The following is a 17,805-nucleotide window of genomic DNA, read 5'->3' as shown; positions in this document are numbered from 1 at the left end:
AGTAAAATTTGCCATCAGAGGTACATATAGTAGACCCATTACAATAGTGCCCAAACCAAACATTAACATATATGCAGATGCCATGGGTACAAACAATATATCAAGAAACATAAAACTAGAAAGTTTTCAGGAAAGATTTTGGTATTTAGAGCTATTGGAGGTAGGGGCACCTGGGTGGCTAAGTCCATTGAGTGTCCGACTTCAGCTCAGGTCATGATCTCATGGTTCATGAGTTTGAGCCCCCATGTCGGCCTCTCTGCTGAAAGCTCAGAGCCTGGAGCCTGCTTCAGATTCTCTGTCTTCCTCTCTCTCTGACCCTTCCCCACTCGTTCTCTCTCTCTCTCTCTCTCTCTCTCTCTCTCTCTCAAAAATAAATAAACATTAAAAAAAAATTTTTTTTTAAAAGAGCTATTAGAGGTAGCAGTTACTAGTCCTTTTTTCAGCTCCCAATTCTTTAGTGTGCCATCATTATTAAAAAACACATACACATACACAAAGTATTTCTTACCCAATTTATCCAAAGATGGCACATTAAAACTTCTGAGTTCTGCTGGTCCAGACAGTCTACCAGAATTAGAATAAAATCTGTCTTGCCTTTGTGGAGGAAGAGATGGATCAGGATATGGTTGGCCTAGAAAATAAGTTTTTAAAATATTTTCATCAATATAAAAATAAATCAAGTTTACTTACGTTTAATATATTGAATATAGACATTTCTCTTGCTTCCTAAAAATTGACTATATTCTTGGTAGACAATAGTAAGTAATTTTAGGAAAATTATTTACTAAAGGCAATAACTTTACCTTTGTAGTAAACACAATTATAATATGCTACTCTAGATTTTGAAAGTTTCACTTCAGTGAAGGAAGTAAATACATCAAAATATCAAAAACATCACTGAGAAGATCGCTACTGACAAAGAAAAAAGAGAGTATGTTGTAAGCATATCAAGAAATTTAGCAGAATAGACGATGATAAAAGAAATAGTCACCAAAGCAAGAAGTATTATTCAGAGGTCATCAAGGATGAAATTTTTAGTAACTTCAGTATTTTGGAATTTAGCATCCCTCCAAAATGAAAGGGGAAGATCTCTCACTCAATAGATGAATGGAAGGTTCACAATGCTCACATTAAGGACACCTAGACAGACACAAATCTGGGCACAGACTCTGACTCAGGTGCTTCTACAGCTAACCACCTTTGCCCCCAGGTGTCACTTATGATAACAAAATGATCATTCCTGGGTCCATTCTTGAAAAAATATAAGTAGTCCATCTCATCTTGGCTAGGCAATGGCAGATTTCTATACATTAGGTATGATATGCCCAACTCCAAAAATAAGAGGAAAGTCAAAGGGGGTAAATTATGTGACTCTCTCTTATCCAGATGGATAAGGAAAAACAGCTGCAAATTGCCTTCCATGACTATTCTAAGCAGCAATTCATAATGCGAACTCCATACAATGTTGGATAGGTCACCCCTCATCTGACTCAGCCACAAGGGACCTTACTGACACACCTCTCCCACACAAAGCCATGAAAACCACTTGGCATCAACCAGAGTTAATAGAATTATATTTAATGAGCTCCCAAGGGTCAAAGGATGTGCATTAGGAGAGAAAGATCTGGACAGTCTCAGGCTCATTTCCTCCCCCTTTCAGAATCTTAGCAAAAAGCTGTCTCTATCAGTCTGAATTAGCCCAGTGAAAAGAAAGGCCAATATAACCAATGAGATCTAAAAGGAGTTTTCCCTGGGGCGCCTGGGTGGCTCAGTCGGTTAAGCGTCCGACTTCAGCTCAGGTCACGATCTCGCGGTCCGTGAGTTCGAGCCCCGCGTCAGGCTCCGGGCTGATGGCTCAGAGCCTGGAGCCTGTTTCCGATTCTGTGTCTCCCTCTCTCTGCCCCTCCCCCGTTCATGCTCTGTCTCTCTCTGTCTCAAAAATAAATAAACGTTAAAAAAAATTTTAAAAAATAAAAATAAAAGGAGTTTTCCCTTTCTACCACAAACATGGGATTAAATGGCAGAATTTGGCCAAGGGGATAAAAATGGGTAAACCTGAAAACTTCCCAGCTCTTTCTTAATCAAGTCTCAAGATACCATACCATATCATTATTTTGCTTCTAAATTACATCTCCACAATATCAGCAACCTCAGAAATAAAAAATTTTGCTACAAGCTTACTATTTTATAAATCATATACCCATGTTGCCCTCCACTGGCCAATATAATTAACTCCTTAAATCTACCAAGACCTATTGTGTACGTGGCAGTAGTGATACACAGCTGGTTTTGATACAGTCCATGCTTTCATAGTCTAATGGTGACAGAAATAAATACAGTGTGGTCAATGCGTTAATAAAGAGGTATACAAATTATATGAGTGGTAGCCTAATGAATTTTGATTGGAGGAATCAGAAATGGTGTTGTTACCAAGGAGGTGAAGCTTGCCCTGAGAGAAAAGGACAGATGAACAAGTAAGCAGCGTATTATACTCAAACACAAATACACACACACACACACACACATAAACATGCCCACAAACACATACACACATGCAATATGATAAAGCTATAACCAATGAGACTAAAATAGAGAAAATAAAGACATAGTTCCTTGCTTGCTTGCTTACCTTTGTTTTTTTACCACCCTTATAAAACAAGACATGATTAAGAAGAAAGAATGGGAGAAGGAAAAGGATCAGGGGAAAAAATGAATAAAGGCTGCCAATAAGTGTACACAGCATTCTGAAGCAGTTTCATAAACTAAGAATTTGAATAAAATCCAAGATATCTATGTTAAATAAAAATGCTGTTTATCTCTTTTCATTCCATAACAAGTCTTGGACTGTGATAGTTCCCTCAGTACCTATTTTAATAATCTGGGGTTCTATCACATAAGAGAAACATCAAGTTGGTTAACAAGAGAAGCATAAAGATGGATAAAGGATTGGGATTTTTTTTAGGTTTAATACTGCCTAATAACCAAGTACAATAAACATCTTCACTCACAACATGAAAAAAATAGTTTATCCTAATAATTAAGGAATTTAAATGGAATGAAAAGCGAAATTTCCAGAAAGCAGATGATAGCAGCATTGATACAGATAGGTTACGAGTCTGGAATAGAGACCAATGGTATAGAAAGAATGTCTAAGAAATAGATCTATGCAAATATGGACATTTAAGATAAAAGTAATATCTCAAATTGATGAACCAATATATAATATTAAAATAACTGTCTATTCAATGGAATAATTCCTCGCACTAAACACTAAAACAGAAATCAAATCCAAATTGAAAACTTAAAAATTAAAACAAAATTTTAAGATTTTTGAAAGAAAGAAAACAGAGAATATCATTTTGATCTAGGGACAGGCCTTAAACAAAACAAAAATTCCATAAAAATAAACATGGATTAACTTACCTATAAGAAAATTTGAAACTTATGTATAACAAGAGCATGCATAATAACAAACCAATAGAGTATTGCAAAAGACAAAAGATTAGTATCCAAAATGTACTAAGAATTCCTATGAATGGGGTCCTGGGTGGCTCAGTAGTTAAGCGTCTGACTTTAGCTCAGGTCATGATCTCACAGTTGGTGAGTTCAAGCCCTGCATCAGGCTCTCTGCTGTCAGTACGGAGTCTGCTTGGGATCCTCTTTCTCCCTGCTCCTCCCCTGCTTGCATACATGCTCTCTCTCTCTCAAAAATAATAAAAATAAATAAATAAATAAATAAATAAATAAATAAATAAATAAAAAGAATTGCTAGCAAGCAGGAAATAAAATGAGTCAGGCAATTTGCAGCAAATAAATACAGGTAATACAAATGACCAATAAACATGAAAAGATGTTCAAGCTCACTAATCAAAGAACTACAAATAAAAAGGAGATAATAATTTTAACTCCTATTGCTGGAAATATTCAAAAAGTTTTATATCAAGTATTGGAGAAATAAGTACTCTCAAATCCTTTATGTACAGCCACTCTTGAGGGCAATATGGCAACATCTATTAACACTAAAAACAGGGCACCTTGGTGGCTCAGTCAGTTGACAATCCACTCTTGATTTCAGCTCAGGTCATGATCCCATGGTTTCTGGGATTAAGCCTTGCGACAGTCTCTGCACTGAGCATGGAGCCTGCTTGGGATTCTCTCCCTCTCTCTCTGCCCCTACCCTGCTTGTGCACGCACATTCTTTCTCTCTAAAATAAATAAACATTTTAAAAAATGATTCTCTCTCCCTCCCTCTCTCCTGCTCATGCTCGCTCTCTCTCTCTCTCGCTCTCTCTAAAATAACAAAGAAAAGAAAGGAAAGGAAAGGAAAGGAAAATATGCTTATTCTATTACTCAGTAATTTCATTTCTTCAGCTCATCTCTAAATAACATATATGCAAGGGGTGTTAACTGCAGCATTGTTACTAACAGCGAAACACTGGAAACACCCTAAATGCTCATCAAAGAACACTGGATAAATACATTGTGGTATATTTATAAACAGAAATACTATATAGTAATTAAGGTAATAAACTTTATATTAAAATAGAAAGAAATCAAGAACATAATGTTGATAAAAAACTTGATAAAATAGAAAAGGACTTTTTTTTTTAATTATATATGGTCTGTAAGTTTACACACACTAAATGCATGAGTAGTCACCTCTGGGAAAGAAGGATAGTAATGGCTCCAGGAAAGGAAGTAGAATAAACTCATTAATATAGTGTGCTATTTTTTTCTTTATATGTTTTATTTACATGTTCTCTCTCTCCCTCTCTCTCTCTCTCTCTCTCTCTCACACACACACACACACACACACACACACACACCTGAAGCAAATATTAACATGCAATTTTAGAAGGTAATAGGCAAGATTTTACATTATCTTTGCTTTTGTTCCTTTTTCCATAAAACAGGAGTAACACTCCTGAGTGTTAGAACAATCAATAAAAAACACTTAATAACTGGTGCAAAATAAGCATCCAAAGTAACTACATGAGAAATTAAACTTTTTATATTTATAAACCATATTAAAGCATAATAGTGACTGGTCTCATTCAAATTTGTGACCATAAATTTCAAATAGATACTCAACACTGCCCTGTAATCATACTACACCCCAGTGAAGTTTGAGTTCCTTCACTCTACTAAATGGCTATTGTGTATCTTTTTCTCTCTCTTCAAATCTCTGACAACTCCCTCCTCTCATCCCAAGTTAATGATCTTGCCACACCAAGAACTGATGGAACTAGACAGCTTCACTCACCCTTACCCAGTCTCTACATCTGTACCTACTTGTGCCTTCCTTCTTTTTCAAATGAATAAAGTGACTTAGCTCCTATCTAATTTCTCACTTACACTCTGGATCCCATCTTTTCTGTTTACCACTCAAGTGTTTCACTTTTATAATTATACTCTCTCCCATACATCATCAATTTCACTTTCTACCTTGCATTATTCCCATCAGTAAATAAATGTTGCAATATTTTCCATCTTAAAAAAAAGAAAAACTCTCCCTCCCAGCTACCATTTCATCTCTCGCTTTTATTGAAAGCAAAATTTTTTGGTGCGCCTGGGTGGCTCAGTCAGTTGAGCATCCAACTTCAGCTCGGGTCATGATCTCGCAGTTGTCGAGTTCGAGCCCTGCGTCGGGCTCTGAGCTGACAGCTCAGAGCCTGGAGCCTGCTTCGAGTTCTGTGTTTCCCTCTCTCTCTGCCTCTCCCCTGCTCATGCTCTGTCCTCTGTCTCAAAAATAAAGATAAACATTAAAAAAATTTAAAAAAAAAAAAAGCAAAATTTTTCAAAACATCGTCTACATTTCTCCCCACATCCTGCTCGCTCCTCAATCTACTCTCTTCATAAAGATTGGAAAATTAAAGATTTTTAGAGTTAAACATGTATAGCAGTAACCTGTCTACCAAACACAACCAATACGAATCATTAGAATTTATATAGGATCATTACAAGAAGTGATAGTGATACAGGAGATATAAACTCCAAAACAAGAGGTAGCCCAAAAATGTAGAAACAACTTTTAAGCAAATACCATTCCCTAAGAGGATAAAAGCATCATTGAAGCTGTTAGGACACCTTATTAAGTATATGAAGACTCCAAAATCTCAACAAGAAGATCAAAATGGGCCTAACTTAAGACCAACTCTTATTTCATCAAGTGAATCTTGTATAAAAGAATGTTCGCCATGAAGAACAATTATCTGCATAAAAGTTTACAAATTAGAGCCAGTAAAGTAAAAATCTATGCCTGCACTTCTAATGCTATCTAAAGTTGGCTTTATGCTGCTTTTGTTTCTCAAGGTAAAATTTAAAACTATCATCCTCAATTTGGCTGTATGTATCTTATTCAGCTCTTCAAGAGATAAAGCATGTTTTTAAACATCCAAGGCTGAAGACCAGACTTAATTCATAATACTATCAAGGTAGAGCTGCTAAATCTCTTTGCTACCCCTCACATATCTTATCCAAACTAGTAAAAGATAAGCAATGACAAAAATAAGAGAAGCTACATACATACTTCTTGCTCTTTTAACAGAAACTCTAAAAATATTAAAGCTTTAAAAAAGGAGGGGAAGTGACATAATCCTCCTTTAATTTACATCTGTCTATTCTAGCAAAGAATTAAGATTCTTCATTCTTCTCTATTACTTCTTCCTGATGGAAAAGGAGGCTGTGTGGCCAGTTATAGGAGTATAAGGATATTGAAATTAGTGCACTAAAATCAAAAGGAGCACTGAGAGATCAAGAAAACCAAGGAATAAAAACATGAAAAAAAACTAAAACTTTGTTTCATTAAAGTATCTGTGGTTTTCTTACTTTTTTCTCAGCTAAAATACTACCAAAAATATTTATATGAACTTAGACATAAGTAATACCTTTCTTGTTGGATTCTTACTAGATTCATTTATGTATGACAAATCATTACTCTGATTAATACCTGCAGTAGAAATTAACTGTAACTTCTTTGTGGTATAATTTGCAAGAATTATTTAAAAGGCTAAAAGCCAAGGTTTCTGCAGATTTGTTCCTTCATGGTCAAAAAGGTATCATTTAAAGTCTAGCAGCATTAGTTTTCTTATTTGAATTATTTGCTACTAATACTGTTGAAACATGTCACTAATCATAATTTATATAAGATACAAGAATATTTTAAGATTCATGACTCTTAAAACATAATGGTAAATGCTAAATGTTAGTTAAAAGACAGTATTTTAAGATTTTCTAAAAACTCACTTAAATTATTACTGTTTTGTAAAAAAAAAAAAAAAAAGAACAAGTGCAAAGAAAGCAAGGCAATTACTTAGGAACCATTTATTAGAAAAACTAACCAAAAAAATACATTACTTCTTTCTTCTAAAGAGTAATTTTAGGGGCACCTGGGTGGCTCAGTCGGTTAAGCGTCCAACTTCAGCTCAGGTCATGATCTCACAGTTTGTGAGTTTGAGCCCCAGGTCGGGCTCTGTGCTGACAGCTCAGAGCCTGAAGCCTGCTTCGAGGTCTATGTCTCCCTATCTCTCTCTCTCTGCCCCTCCTGCCCCTGCTCACACTCTGCTTTCTCTCTCTCTCAAAAATAAACATTTTAAAAAAATTTTAAAGAGTAATTTTAAAATCTAAGATATTATAGTATACAAATACATTTTTTACATATAGTTATACAAGTGAAAACACATTGTAAAAGTATAATCCCTCTGATATACTGCATTCATGATCTCAATTCTTCACCATCCTTATACCTTTGTCTTCAAGAGGCAGAATATATTTCCTGCCCACTGATTCTAAATTATGTCATGTGACTTGCTTTGGTCAATCAAATGTTAGCTGTTCTGACTCAGAGAGATTTAAAAAAGCATGTTTTTGCTTTTCTACTCCTGTACTTCAGCAACAAGAATGAGAGACTCAAAGAATGAAGCTCCATTTCTTATGGAGCAAAGCACTGAGTCAAGTAAGTCACGTTGGTTAAATTTCTGTTGCATAAATTCTTATTTATTAAGAACTTACAGGGGTACCTGAGTGGCTCAGTCAGTTAAGCATCCAATCCAACTCTTGATTTCGGCTTAGGTTATGATCTCATGGTTCGTGAGACCAAGCCCCATGTCAAGCCCTGTGTCAAGCCCGCCTCCAGCCCCACCACCAGTCCTGCATCAGGTCCTGGAACAGGCCCCACAAGTAGAGTGTGGAGCCTGCTTGGGATTCTCTCTCTCCCTCTCTCTCTGCCCCTCTCCTGCTCCTGCACTCTCTTGCTCTTTCTCTGTCCCTCTCTCAAAATAAATAAACTTAAAAAAAAAAAAAAAAAAAAATGAACTTGTAATGGGTGAGTTCTTTAGAACATATTCTTGTTAAAACTCTAATCGAATTATTATATGATATGTGAATGTTAACTTATTTATATTATCCATCAATAACATTTTTTTCCTGCAAAATTGAAAAGATTTCTAAGTTCCTAAGATGAAGAAAAATGAACTGAAAACAGCCTTGATCTGAATGCTAGTTATACAAATGTGCTCCAATTATGAAAAGACCACCAAGTTATATGCTAAAGAATACTTGCACTTCCTGTATATGTACTGTATCCAATAAAAAGGATTTCATTTTTACTTTTGATTTTAATTTTTTTTTTCAACGTTTATTTATTTATTTTTGGGACAGAGAGAGACAGAGCATGAACAGGGGAGGGACAGAGAGAGAGGGAGACACAGAATCGGAAACAGGCTCCAGGCTCCGAGCCATCAGCCCAGAGCCTGACGCGGGGCTCGAACTCACAGACCGCGAGATCGTGACCTGGCTGAAGTCGGACGCTTAACCGACTGCGCCACCCAGGCACCCCTACTTTTGATTTTAAAATAAGGATTCCCAGAAAGTTGCAAAAATAATACAGAGGGAAAAAAAAATAATAATACAGAGAAGTCCTACACACCCTTTAGCCCATTTCCCCCAATCTTCCGTAACTAGTGTGCAATATAATAACCAGGAAACTAACACTAATACAATGCAAGTATATAGTTCATGCCAACTTATCACATGTGTACATGTGTGTCATCACCACCACACTCAAGATACTGAACTATTCCATCACCAGAAAGGTCTCCCTCATGCTACCCTTTATAGTCTCATCCACACACCTTCCCTTACTATCTCTAACCCATGGCAAACCCCTAATCTGTTTTCCATTTCTATCATTTTGTCAGTTCGAAAATGTGATATATATGCAATTATACAGTAGCTGACCTTCAGAGATTGTCTTCATTCAACATAGTGCCCTTGAAATTTATCCAAATTGTTCATGCATCAACAGTTATTTCTAGTTTGATTCCACTGTAAACACAGAATACCGTATATAATTTCAATTATTTTCAATTTGTTTGTTTCATGGCCCAGGATATGATTTATCTTAGGAAATGTTCCTTTGGGGCTTGGAAAGCATGTATATTCTGCTGCTATTGGGTGGTGTATTCTATAAATGTAGATTAGATCCTATTGGTTAACAGTATTATTCAGTTCTTGTATATCCTTGCCAAATTGTCTAGTTGTTCTACCAACTGTAAAGAGAGATACTGAAGCCTTCAACTATAATGGTACATTTACGTTTCTCCTTTCAGTTCTATCACTTTTTACTTCACATATTTTGTAGCTCTCTTGCTTGCTATACAGAAATTTGCATTTGCTATGTCTTCTTGATGCTTTTTATCATTATGTGATGTTTTTCTGTCTCTGGTAATTTTCTTTGCTTTTAAGTTTACTTTATCTGATGATAATAATAACCATTCCTGCTGTCTTCTGATTAATATTTGCATAGTATTACCTTTTCCCATCCTTTTACTTTCAACCTATCTACTTATACTACTATATTTGAATGAGTTTTGTACTCAGAAAATAGTTGAGTCATGGTTTGTTTTTTAATTCATTCTACCAATTTGTCTTTTAACTGCTGATGTTAGACAATTTACAATCAATGTAATTAGTAATACGTTAGGGCTTAAGTCGTTTTTTTTTGTTTCTATTTGCTCCCTATATCCCCTCTTCAAAGTATTTAACAGTACAAAAACAAATGATTCCTTAGAATTATAGAATCTTATATATTTCTGCTTACTTGTCTTAAATCAAAAAAAATTTTTTTAATTCTTGCCAAGTTCTAACATGTTAAGGAAATATATGAAATTTACAAAGCATGCTTCATAGGACTACATTATAGAAAATATCAGATAACTACAGAATCTATATTCCTCAGAAATTCAGTTATTCCAGTTGCCATTTTTTAAGATGAGTGTTTTTTAAACTAAAAAGATGACCCTCATGTCAGAATGATCATTTGTCTTCAAAGCAGCTACTATAAAATTATGCTCATGACATTTAAAAAATGCTTACAATGAATAAAAAGATAAGAAATCTCAGCAGACAGTAAAAGTATTAAAAAAATGAAAATTCTAAAACTGAAAAATACAATATCTAAAATAAAACTTTTCCACAGGGCATTTGGATGGCTCAGTCGGTTAAGCCTCCAACATCGGCTCAGGTCATGATCTCACAGTTCATGAATTCGAGCCCTGCGTCAAGCTCTGTGCTGACAGCTCAGAGCCTGGAGCCGGCTTCGGATTCTGTGTCTCCCTCTCTCTCTGCCCCTCCCCCGCTCACACTCTCTCGCGCGTGCTCGCTCTCTCTCAGAAATAAACATTAAAAAAATGTTTTAAATAAAATAAAATAAAGTAAAACTTTTCCTGGATAGGTTTAATATATATTAATAGCAAAATAAAAAAAAATAAATTTTTTTAATTAAAAAATATTAATAGAATGGAGATGACAGAAAGAAGAGTCAGTAAACTTAAAGACAGATCAATAGAAATTATTCAACTTTCAAAAGAAGAGAAAAAAAACTGGAAACAAAATTAAAAGAGACTTAGGGATCTATGAGATAATACCAAAAGTCTAAAATTACAGGCTTCAGGCAATTTTTAAAGGACATGTAAAAAATTTTCTGATTTTATGAATGAACAATAACAAAGTCAATACTGAGTTCTAGTCTCAGCTATCTACCTAGGTACTTTAACCTAAGACTGCCAACTAATCTCTTGGAGGACTGCGTGCTCTTTCCATATAATAAGGGCAATGGTTTTATATGGATTAGTGGTTTTTTAGATTTAGCTATTCCTCAGAACCTCCAAGGGAGTATTTTAGAAATATAGGCCTTACCTCTGAAGTTCATGTTCCAAAGGTCTGATCTGAAGGGGGACCCAGATATATCTGCATTTTCCCTGAAGTTTCTTAGGCTACTTCTGGAAGGTAAGCCAACTTTGAAAACCACTACACCAGATTTTACTTGGAGAGTTAGCGCATGTGACAGGGATTCTTGGTATTAATAGCTTGTAAATTCTCAAAGGAAAGTTCTCTATACAGATGTAGCGATATGATAATCCACCAAAATCTTGCAATCAAGTTCTTAGAGAAAGGGGCTGTAGTTTATTATCTTTATTTTTATCATAGCAAAACTTTTTAGTGAATGTTAAAGTCAAGAAATAATCTTTGAAAGATGTTCTATGCCACTCCCCTAAAAGATTCTTTTTTTTTTGAGAGACAGAGCGTGCAAGCAGGGGAAAGAGGTAGAGGGAGAGAGAGAAAGAGAAAGAGAGAGAGAGAGAGAGAGAGAGAGAGAGAGAGAGAGTCTTAAGCAGGTTCCACACTCAGAGCAGAGCCTGACATGGGGCTTGATCCTACAACCCTGGGATCATGACCCGAGCCTAAATCAAGAATCAGACACCCAATCAACTGAGCCACTCAGGCTCCGTGGGAGCCACCATTTCTTAGAACATATACACACTACTACTACAGCAAGAGCTGATTCTTGGAATTAAAGTTATTTTACCATGATATTCTTACTCTCTCCAACTCCTCAGGAAGGAATCTGAAGTAGTATGTTTTTTTAAATTTATACAAAGCAGGCATAGCTCACTTCACATAAGAGGTGTCCCTGAAACACTGCATAAAAGTTTAGCAAACTAAAAAATTTTAAATACATTCGTTGGGAGAGTAAGAGCTATTAAAAGAATAGCAGTTATTGCCTTCCTTCAGGATATTCTGCTGTGACTCTTCCAGTAAATATATTTATTTTAGCAGTTAATCTAAGGTATACTGTTTAATGAAGAAACACAATTACAAGAAGGTGAATAGTGTAATTGCACAGAAGTGATGAGGGAATTTTTCTATTTATGTTTATGAACATATACCAAAAAAAAAAAAAAAAAATCCCTAAAATATATAAAACTAAATACCTGGAAAAGCATGCTAAGATGATGAGGGAGATTTTTTTCACTTTCCTAATTACACATTTCTTCATTGTTTGGACTTTCTAAAATAAACATGTATTACTTCTATGAGCAATAAAAATAATAAAGATATTCCATGAGAGGGTTGGGAGGGAAACAAAGCAGCTTTCTGTAACATGAACAACTACCCCTAATTATTATGGTTAGAAATTTGTGTTGTTATTGTTTTCCAATATGTATCAGTTTTTCTTAAAACAGGACATACATGTACTCCTCTTTTCTTCCATTCTTCTGTGTTTCATATACTGCTTACCTTTGAAATATAAATAATTACACTCTCTCCATACCTGATGGAGGGATCATCATCCTACGATCCTGCTCCCATGGAGGTGAAAGGGACCCAGTGTCAGAAGGTGCTCTATGGGCATCAGTTAACCTATCACAGCTTGATTCTCCTCTTTCATTGGTATTCTGATGGTCCAGAGGATTCCCTGGGCCTCTTGAGCCTAATTAAAGAAAAAATTACAATTCTGTTTTATCTAAAAAAGTATTATAAGACCTATCATCAAATGAAATCCAGGCAGCTTTTAAAAAGTGAAAACAATCAGATTCCAACGAAGTTTCCCTAAGACATATTAGACTGTAATTCCATCCTACCAAAGCCTAGGACAATGAAGAAAAAATAATCTTGCCATGTGTATAAACAAATAATTGCCTACAAAAGTCATTTATAAATGTTACCACCATCATCACTTACATAGAAAATCAGTGGCTAAATTATAAATTATAAATACTAACTCTGAAAAATAAAAGTATGAAGTGAATTACAAAGTAAAGACCTCTATATCAGATGGAATAAAATAATTATGAGGTTTTTGTTGCTTACACTAATATGCCAATAGTCAAAAAGAGCATGATTCTTTTAACACAGTCATCTTAGAGGTTATATACCTATTTCAATAATTCTACAACTATTCAAAGTATTTTTAGAACAACTCTTTTAGAAATGTACTTGGATTAACTTAAGAGACACTCAAGAAATCGCATCTCAATGCTGAAACAGGATTCTACTTCTGTCCGAAAATGATTTTAACCAGTCTGACTACAAACTTTATACCCACCAGATAAATTTGGCTTTAAAGGGCTTTTAGCAATTTCTGAATATCAAATTCACCTTCAAAAAGAGCTCACAACTCTGAAGGCAAGTCTAAAACAAAAGTTTCAAAAACAACAGCACTGTTGGAATAAATACTTTGAACAAGGTAACACTCATTTGGGTAAGGAAATCTGGCATGCTTATATTTATAAAGAAAGACCATCATTATAAAGTTCCCTTCTTATGACCACAAAAAACACAGTACCTCAATTAATATCACATATTTAATTAAAATGGAAAAAACAAATACAAAAATTTTTTTAACATTAAATAACAAAATATGTTAGTACTTCATTTATCTGTCACTGAGGGGGGAATGCGGTCTTCTCAAAACTATATTGCCCAGAAAACAAAAGCTTTTTTCTTTTTAACCTTCTAAGGAATAGATTTTTTTTTAAAAATTTAATAGAAATCTTTCTAAAATGTCTCCACAGTTCAGTACACCTTTAAGAGACTAAAACTAATTCAACTTTTCTTGGTAACTTGTACAAATCAATATAAGAATCTTTTTTAAAAAATACATAATAATCTTTAAAAAAAATTTTATCTGCTCTCTTTTGTACAGTCAGGAGGTAAACTGACTTTTATATTCTGAAAGTAAGTCAGCTATCTCTTTTCCTCATAGTTGTATATTCCCCAAATCTTTCTTTCCAGCTTGTTCATCCTTCTAATAAGGTCATTAGAAGAAAAAGGCTAGGAAAGCAGAAAATTAAACTAGAAAAAAAATGTGCATCAATTAGGCTGAGTTCATCTAGTGTGAAGCACAGATCTTTAAAGAAGACATTCAAAGACCTTCTCTTGATTGCTTCCTTTCAGAAGACCAAAATACAGGCCAACCAACCGACTACCAGGGAAAAAATTACAAACTTAAAAATGCTAAAGGTTAAAATTTTCATTCAGACTAAAAGTTACATGAAATTTACTCTAAAAAATTATTTTCCTTATGTTCCATCTGATTCAAACATATATCTCATTCAAACTTTCAAATTTAAAAAGATAATAAAAGGAAGGAAAAGGGCACTATTCACCCTTCTTCAGTGAGTCATAGTAACTTTTACTCCAAAGCAACTCTTTTAAGACCTACTAATAACTTACCTAAAACTTCTGTAGCTCTTCTAACAAACAGTAAAACACCCTTGCAAATAATCTAAACACATCATTTCTCAACAGTAATAAAAAGGAGAGGAAAGTAATTTAAATAGGAGAGGAGAAATCAAAGGTAATTCTTACTTATTACAAATATCCAATTGACTACAAGCAATCCTTGACTTATGTCATTCAACTTCTAGTGATTCACATTTGCAATTTAGCCAATTATACCTTTATTTCTAGGGAACTGTTTTTCAGATTGCTGGCTGCAAACCATCATGGTGCATGAAATTAGTCTTAATGAGCAACTTTTTTAAATGAAATGGAACAGAAATGAACACAAAATACCAGAAAGCGTCAAAAATTGTAAGGGTAGTACTACTTCATGTAAATGGCTTCTATTACATTTATGTTGGCATATAATGTGACATGATATAAAATATATTTCTTAATATAGGTCAAAAAAACAGGGGGAAAATGGATTTGAGGGCACACATGTGAATTTCAAAATTAGTCTCCTTCCTCAAATGCTCAAAGGAAAGGTCTCCCAGGGCTCCAAGTGTCAGTCTGCAACTCACTCTTTCCCTAGGAGTTTTCAGTTCAAAGCCAACACAAGCAAAAGTTCTCTCTGAAATATCCCCAGGCTGTGGGTCCAATCAGCAGTGGGACTGGGAAGTGGGAGGGACCAATGGGAAGTATACCAAACTGAGGATACAAAGACGTAAATAGGAAATGGGTAAAGGGAGAATATCCCATAACCCATAGAAATTTTATTTTCTCATTCTTTGAAGGGAATCCCAAAGAAAGAGCTCCAAAAATATTTAAAATGGCAGTTTCAACAGAACAGGACAGCATCCCTGAGAGACTATTTTTGGTAAGTAGTATCCATTTGAGTATATAAGCTGTGAGAAGTTGGATTTAGTTTGGTGTTTTTATTTAGTCTCATTACTTTCTGTTCCTACCTCAGACTCAACATGCTAGATTCACTGATAAAAAGGGGGGAATAGAGACACAACACTGATGAAGAATGTTATTAGCTCTTATACAACACAGATTTGGGGCTAAAAACCTAAGACTTTTGACTTGGGAATGAACAGCACTGTTTACCTTTTAATTTTGCCACAATTCAAGGGAAAATTTTAAAGCAACTTGACAAAGTGAGGTGAGAAATCAAAACAGGAAAACTCCAGGCACACAGGTAACGCCAGGATGAGCGCTGATGAAGTAAATGGAGAAAGACCAAGAGCTAATGCATAGGCTTGAAGTAGCTGCTAAAATTTGCAAAACCCCATACAGGGTAACAAAGCAATCTTGGGTCAGTTTCTCAAAGTATTAAACAAATCATTTCCGTCTCCCTTAAGGCTCCCATCAAAACTCTTCTTGAGAAGTACTCAAGATAGTACTTCTGTATTACTCCACTCTAAAAAGAAGGTTCTTTCTTTTACTTTCTGATTTTCTAAAATAAAAAGATCATGATAATGAAGTAAAAAAAGATTTTAGAAATTCTACATTTTAATAATGTTTTGTTAAAATACAATTTTATGCTAGGTTATATTGTTATCATATTTCATGTATTCTTTATAAAGTGTTGTATTATGTAGTATAATATATAGTTTTTAAGAAGTCAAATATCTAAAAAGATTAAGGGCTTGACCAAAACATAACCTACTATACCTGTTTCTAAGAGAAAAATATATTAAAATTACATGTCATAGAGCTCCTTTTCCAAACAAAAATAACCCACAATAAGTGCAAGGAATGCCTGTATTTTCCAAAGATTTATTTTAAAGATCATTTTAAAGATAAGTTGAGATGAAAATATAAAGTAAGGAAGAAATCTAGAGTAATAAAGATGTTTAAACAATATACCTCTTCCTCCTCCCCCTGGAAGCAAAGGTGAGAGTCTGAGTGGACCCTCCAACAAAGTTGGAGGGGAGAGAAAAGCTCTCGTTTCAGATGAAGGTCGACCCAATGGTGAGGGACCATATGGGGAATGCTCTGGAATAATTAAAACAGCATATTTAAATTCATAGTTTCAGTTAGCTACACTATAGATTAGAATCCCATTTCAACAATTTCCATCAAGTCACCCTATTGTCAATTTAAGTTTAATCCACATCCTAAACACTTAGCATGCTCTGGGTTTTATTAATACGGGATAGAATTAAATATGGAACCCTGTGGTTTAAAGTCTGTCTACCAAGTGGACACTGTAGTCAAGAAAAATATTATTCTCTTGGTAATAATACACTTAAGTAACCATACAATATTAAGCAAAGGATACTGGTGATATTTTAGAACTATGAGAGGATTTGGGGGCCATGAAGTTTGTTTGGTTTTGCTTTTAATGGCAGTATGCTTCCAGACATTTCAGCTGATAAGAGTTGTAATATGGAAGGGCTCAGTTGAAATTAGGGCCAGATAGGCTAGGCCATGTTGAGCCATGAATTATTTGGGTGAAGTTCAGATTTTTCAAAATAGAAATGCAAAATCCTCTGAAGCATCAGAAACAACTTTTGATTCATTACCACTGAAAATTCAGTTTACATATACTTATTTATCAAATAAATCACTTTCTAAACCATATAACCAGGAGCCCTATCATTTTACAAACTTCACCACTCCCAAGTAATGATTATGCTTCCAAAGATCTAAAATCAACATCAGAAAGCGAACTTAAATACCACCAAAATAATACTTTTTAAATATGTTAAATTTTATTATGTAGCTTATATAACAGTCAAATGCAATTACAACAAACGATCAAAGCATTATTTAATCTTTACGAGACTTCTGCATTACGTTCAGTCAAGAATTCCTTCTGTATAATTGCCCCCCACTCCAACCTTTGTTACTATTTGAAATTAATAACCTGTTATTTTGTAATGTAAAAACAGATTTTCATTTTAATGAAATTAGACTCTCAAAAGTGATTTTTATAACTTTGAAATGGTTATTAAAATGGGATTCCACCTATATAAAGTTAGGTTTATTTTCCCTGCCTTAGATGCTTAATTCCAATTCAACCAAAAATTATTTTGAAAAATTTAAACTACTTGGAACAGTATGAGATCATAAAAGATGCTAACTCATTAATGAATAGACAAAAATATTAAATACATCTTCCAAAGACCTGGTCCTCTCTTGGAAGTAATTAAAGCAATCAAATCTCAGATTATTAATGTTTTCCCACCTTCTTAATTGATACTTTTAAATAATTAAAAACATCTGTTTTAAATCTTGTTTTTATAATTCAAGCAAATCCCAATGATTAGTGGATATATAAACAGTCAC

General features: G+C 34.4%; 1 protein-coding gene across 12 annotated transcripts in view; it reads right to left on the bottom strand.

Annotated features, from left to right (window-relative positions):
* MIA2 (MIA SH3 domain ER export factor 2) overlaps positions 1 to 17,805 on the bottom strand; it is a 108,003-nt gene that overhangs the window by 7,273 nt on the left and 82,925 nt on the right. For 8 of the 12 annotated variants that reach the window (XM_078448294.2, XM_078448295.2, XM_078448300.2 and 5 more), the window contains 3 exons: positions 16,381 to 16,509; positions 12,614 to 12,772; positions 509 to 631 (listed from right to left, as the gene is read on the bottom strand). In XM_078448294.2, coding sequence (XP_078304420.2) covers positions 509 to 631; positions 12,614 to 12,772; positions 16,381 to 16,509 — 411 coding nt within the window. The remainder of the gene's footprint in view (positions 1 to 508; positions 632 to 12,613; positions 12,773 to 16,380; positions 16,510 to 17,805) is intronic. The other 4 variants (XM_078448296.2, XM_078448305.2, XM_078448303.2 and 1 more) reach the window with 1 other exon arrangement.

This window comes from Panthera onca, chromosome B3 (genome assembly GCF_046562875.1).
Source record: "Panthera onca isolate mPanOnc1 chromosome B3, mPanOnc1 haplotype 2, whole genome shotgun sequence".
Classification (NCBI taxonomy): Eukaryota; Metazoa; Chordata; class Mammalia; order Carnivora; family Felidae; genus Panthera; species Panthera onca.
Note: the sequence above shows the minus strand (reverse complement) of the source record. Positions and strands in the feature narration are given on the sequence as shown.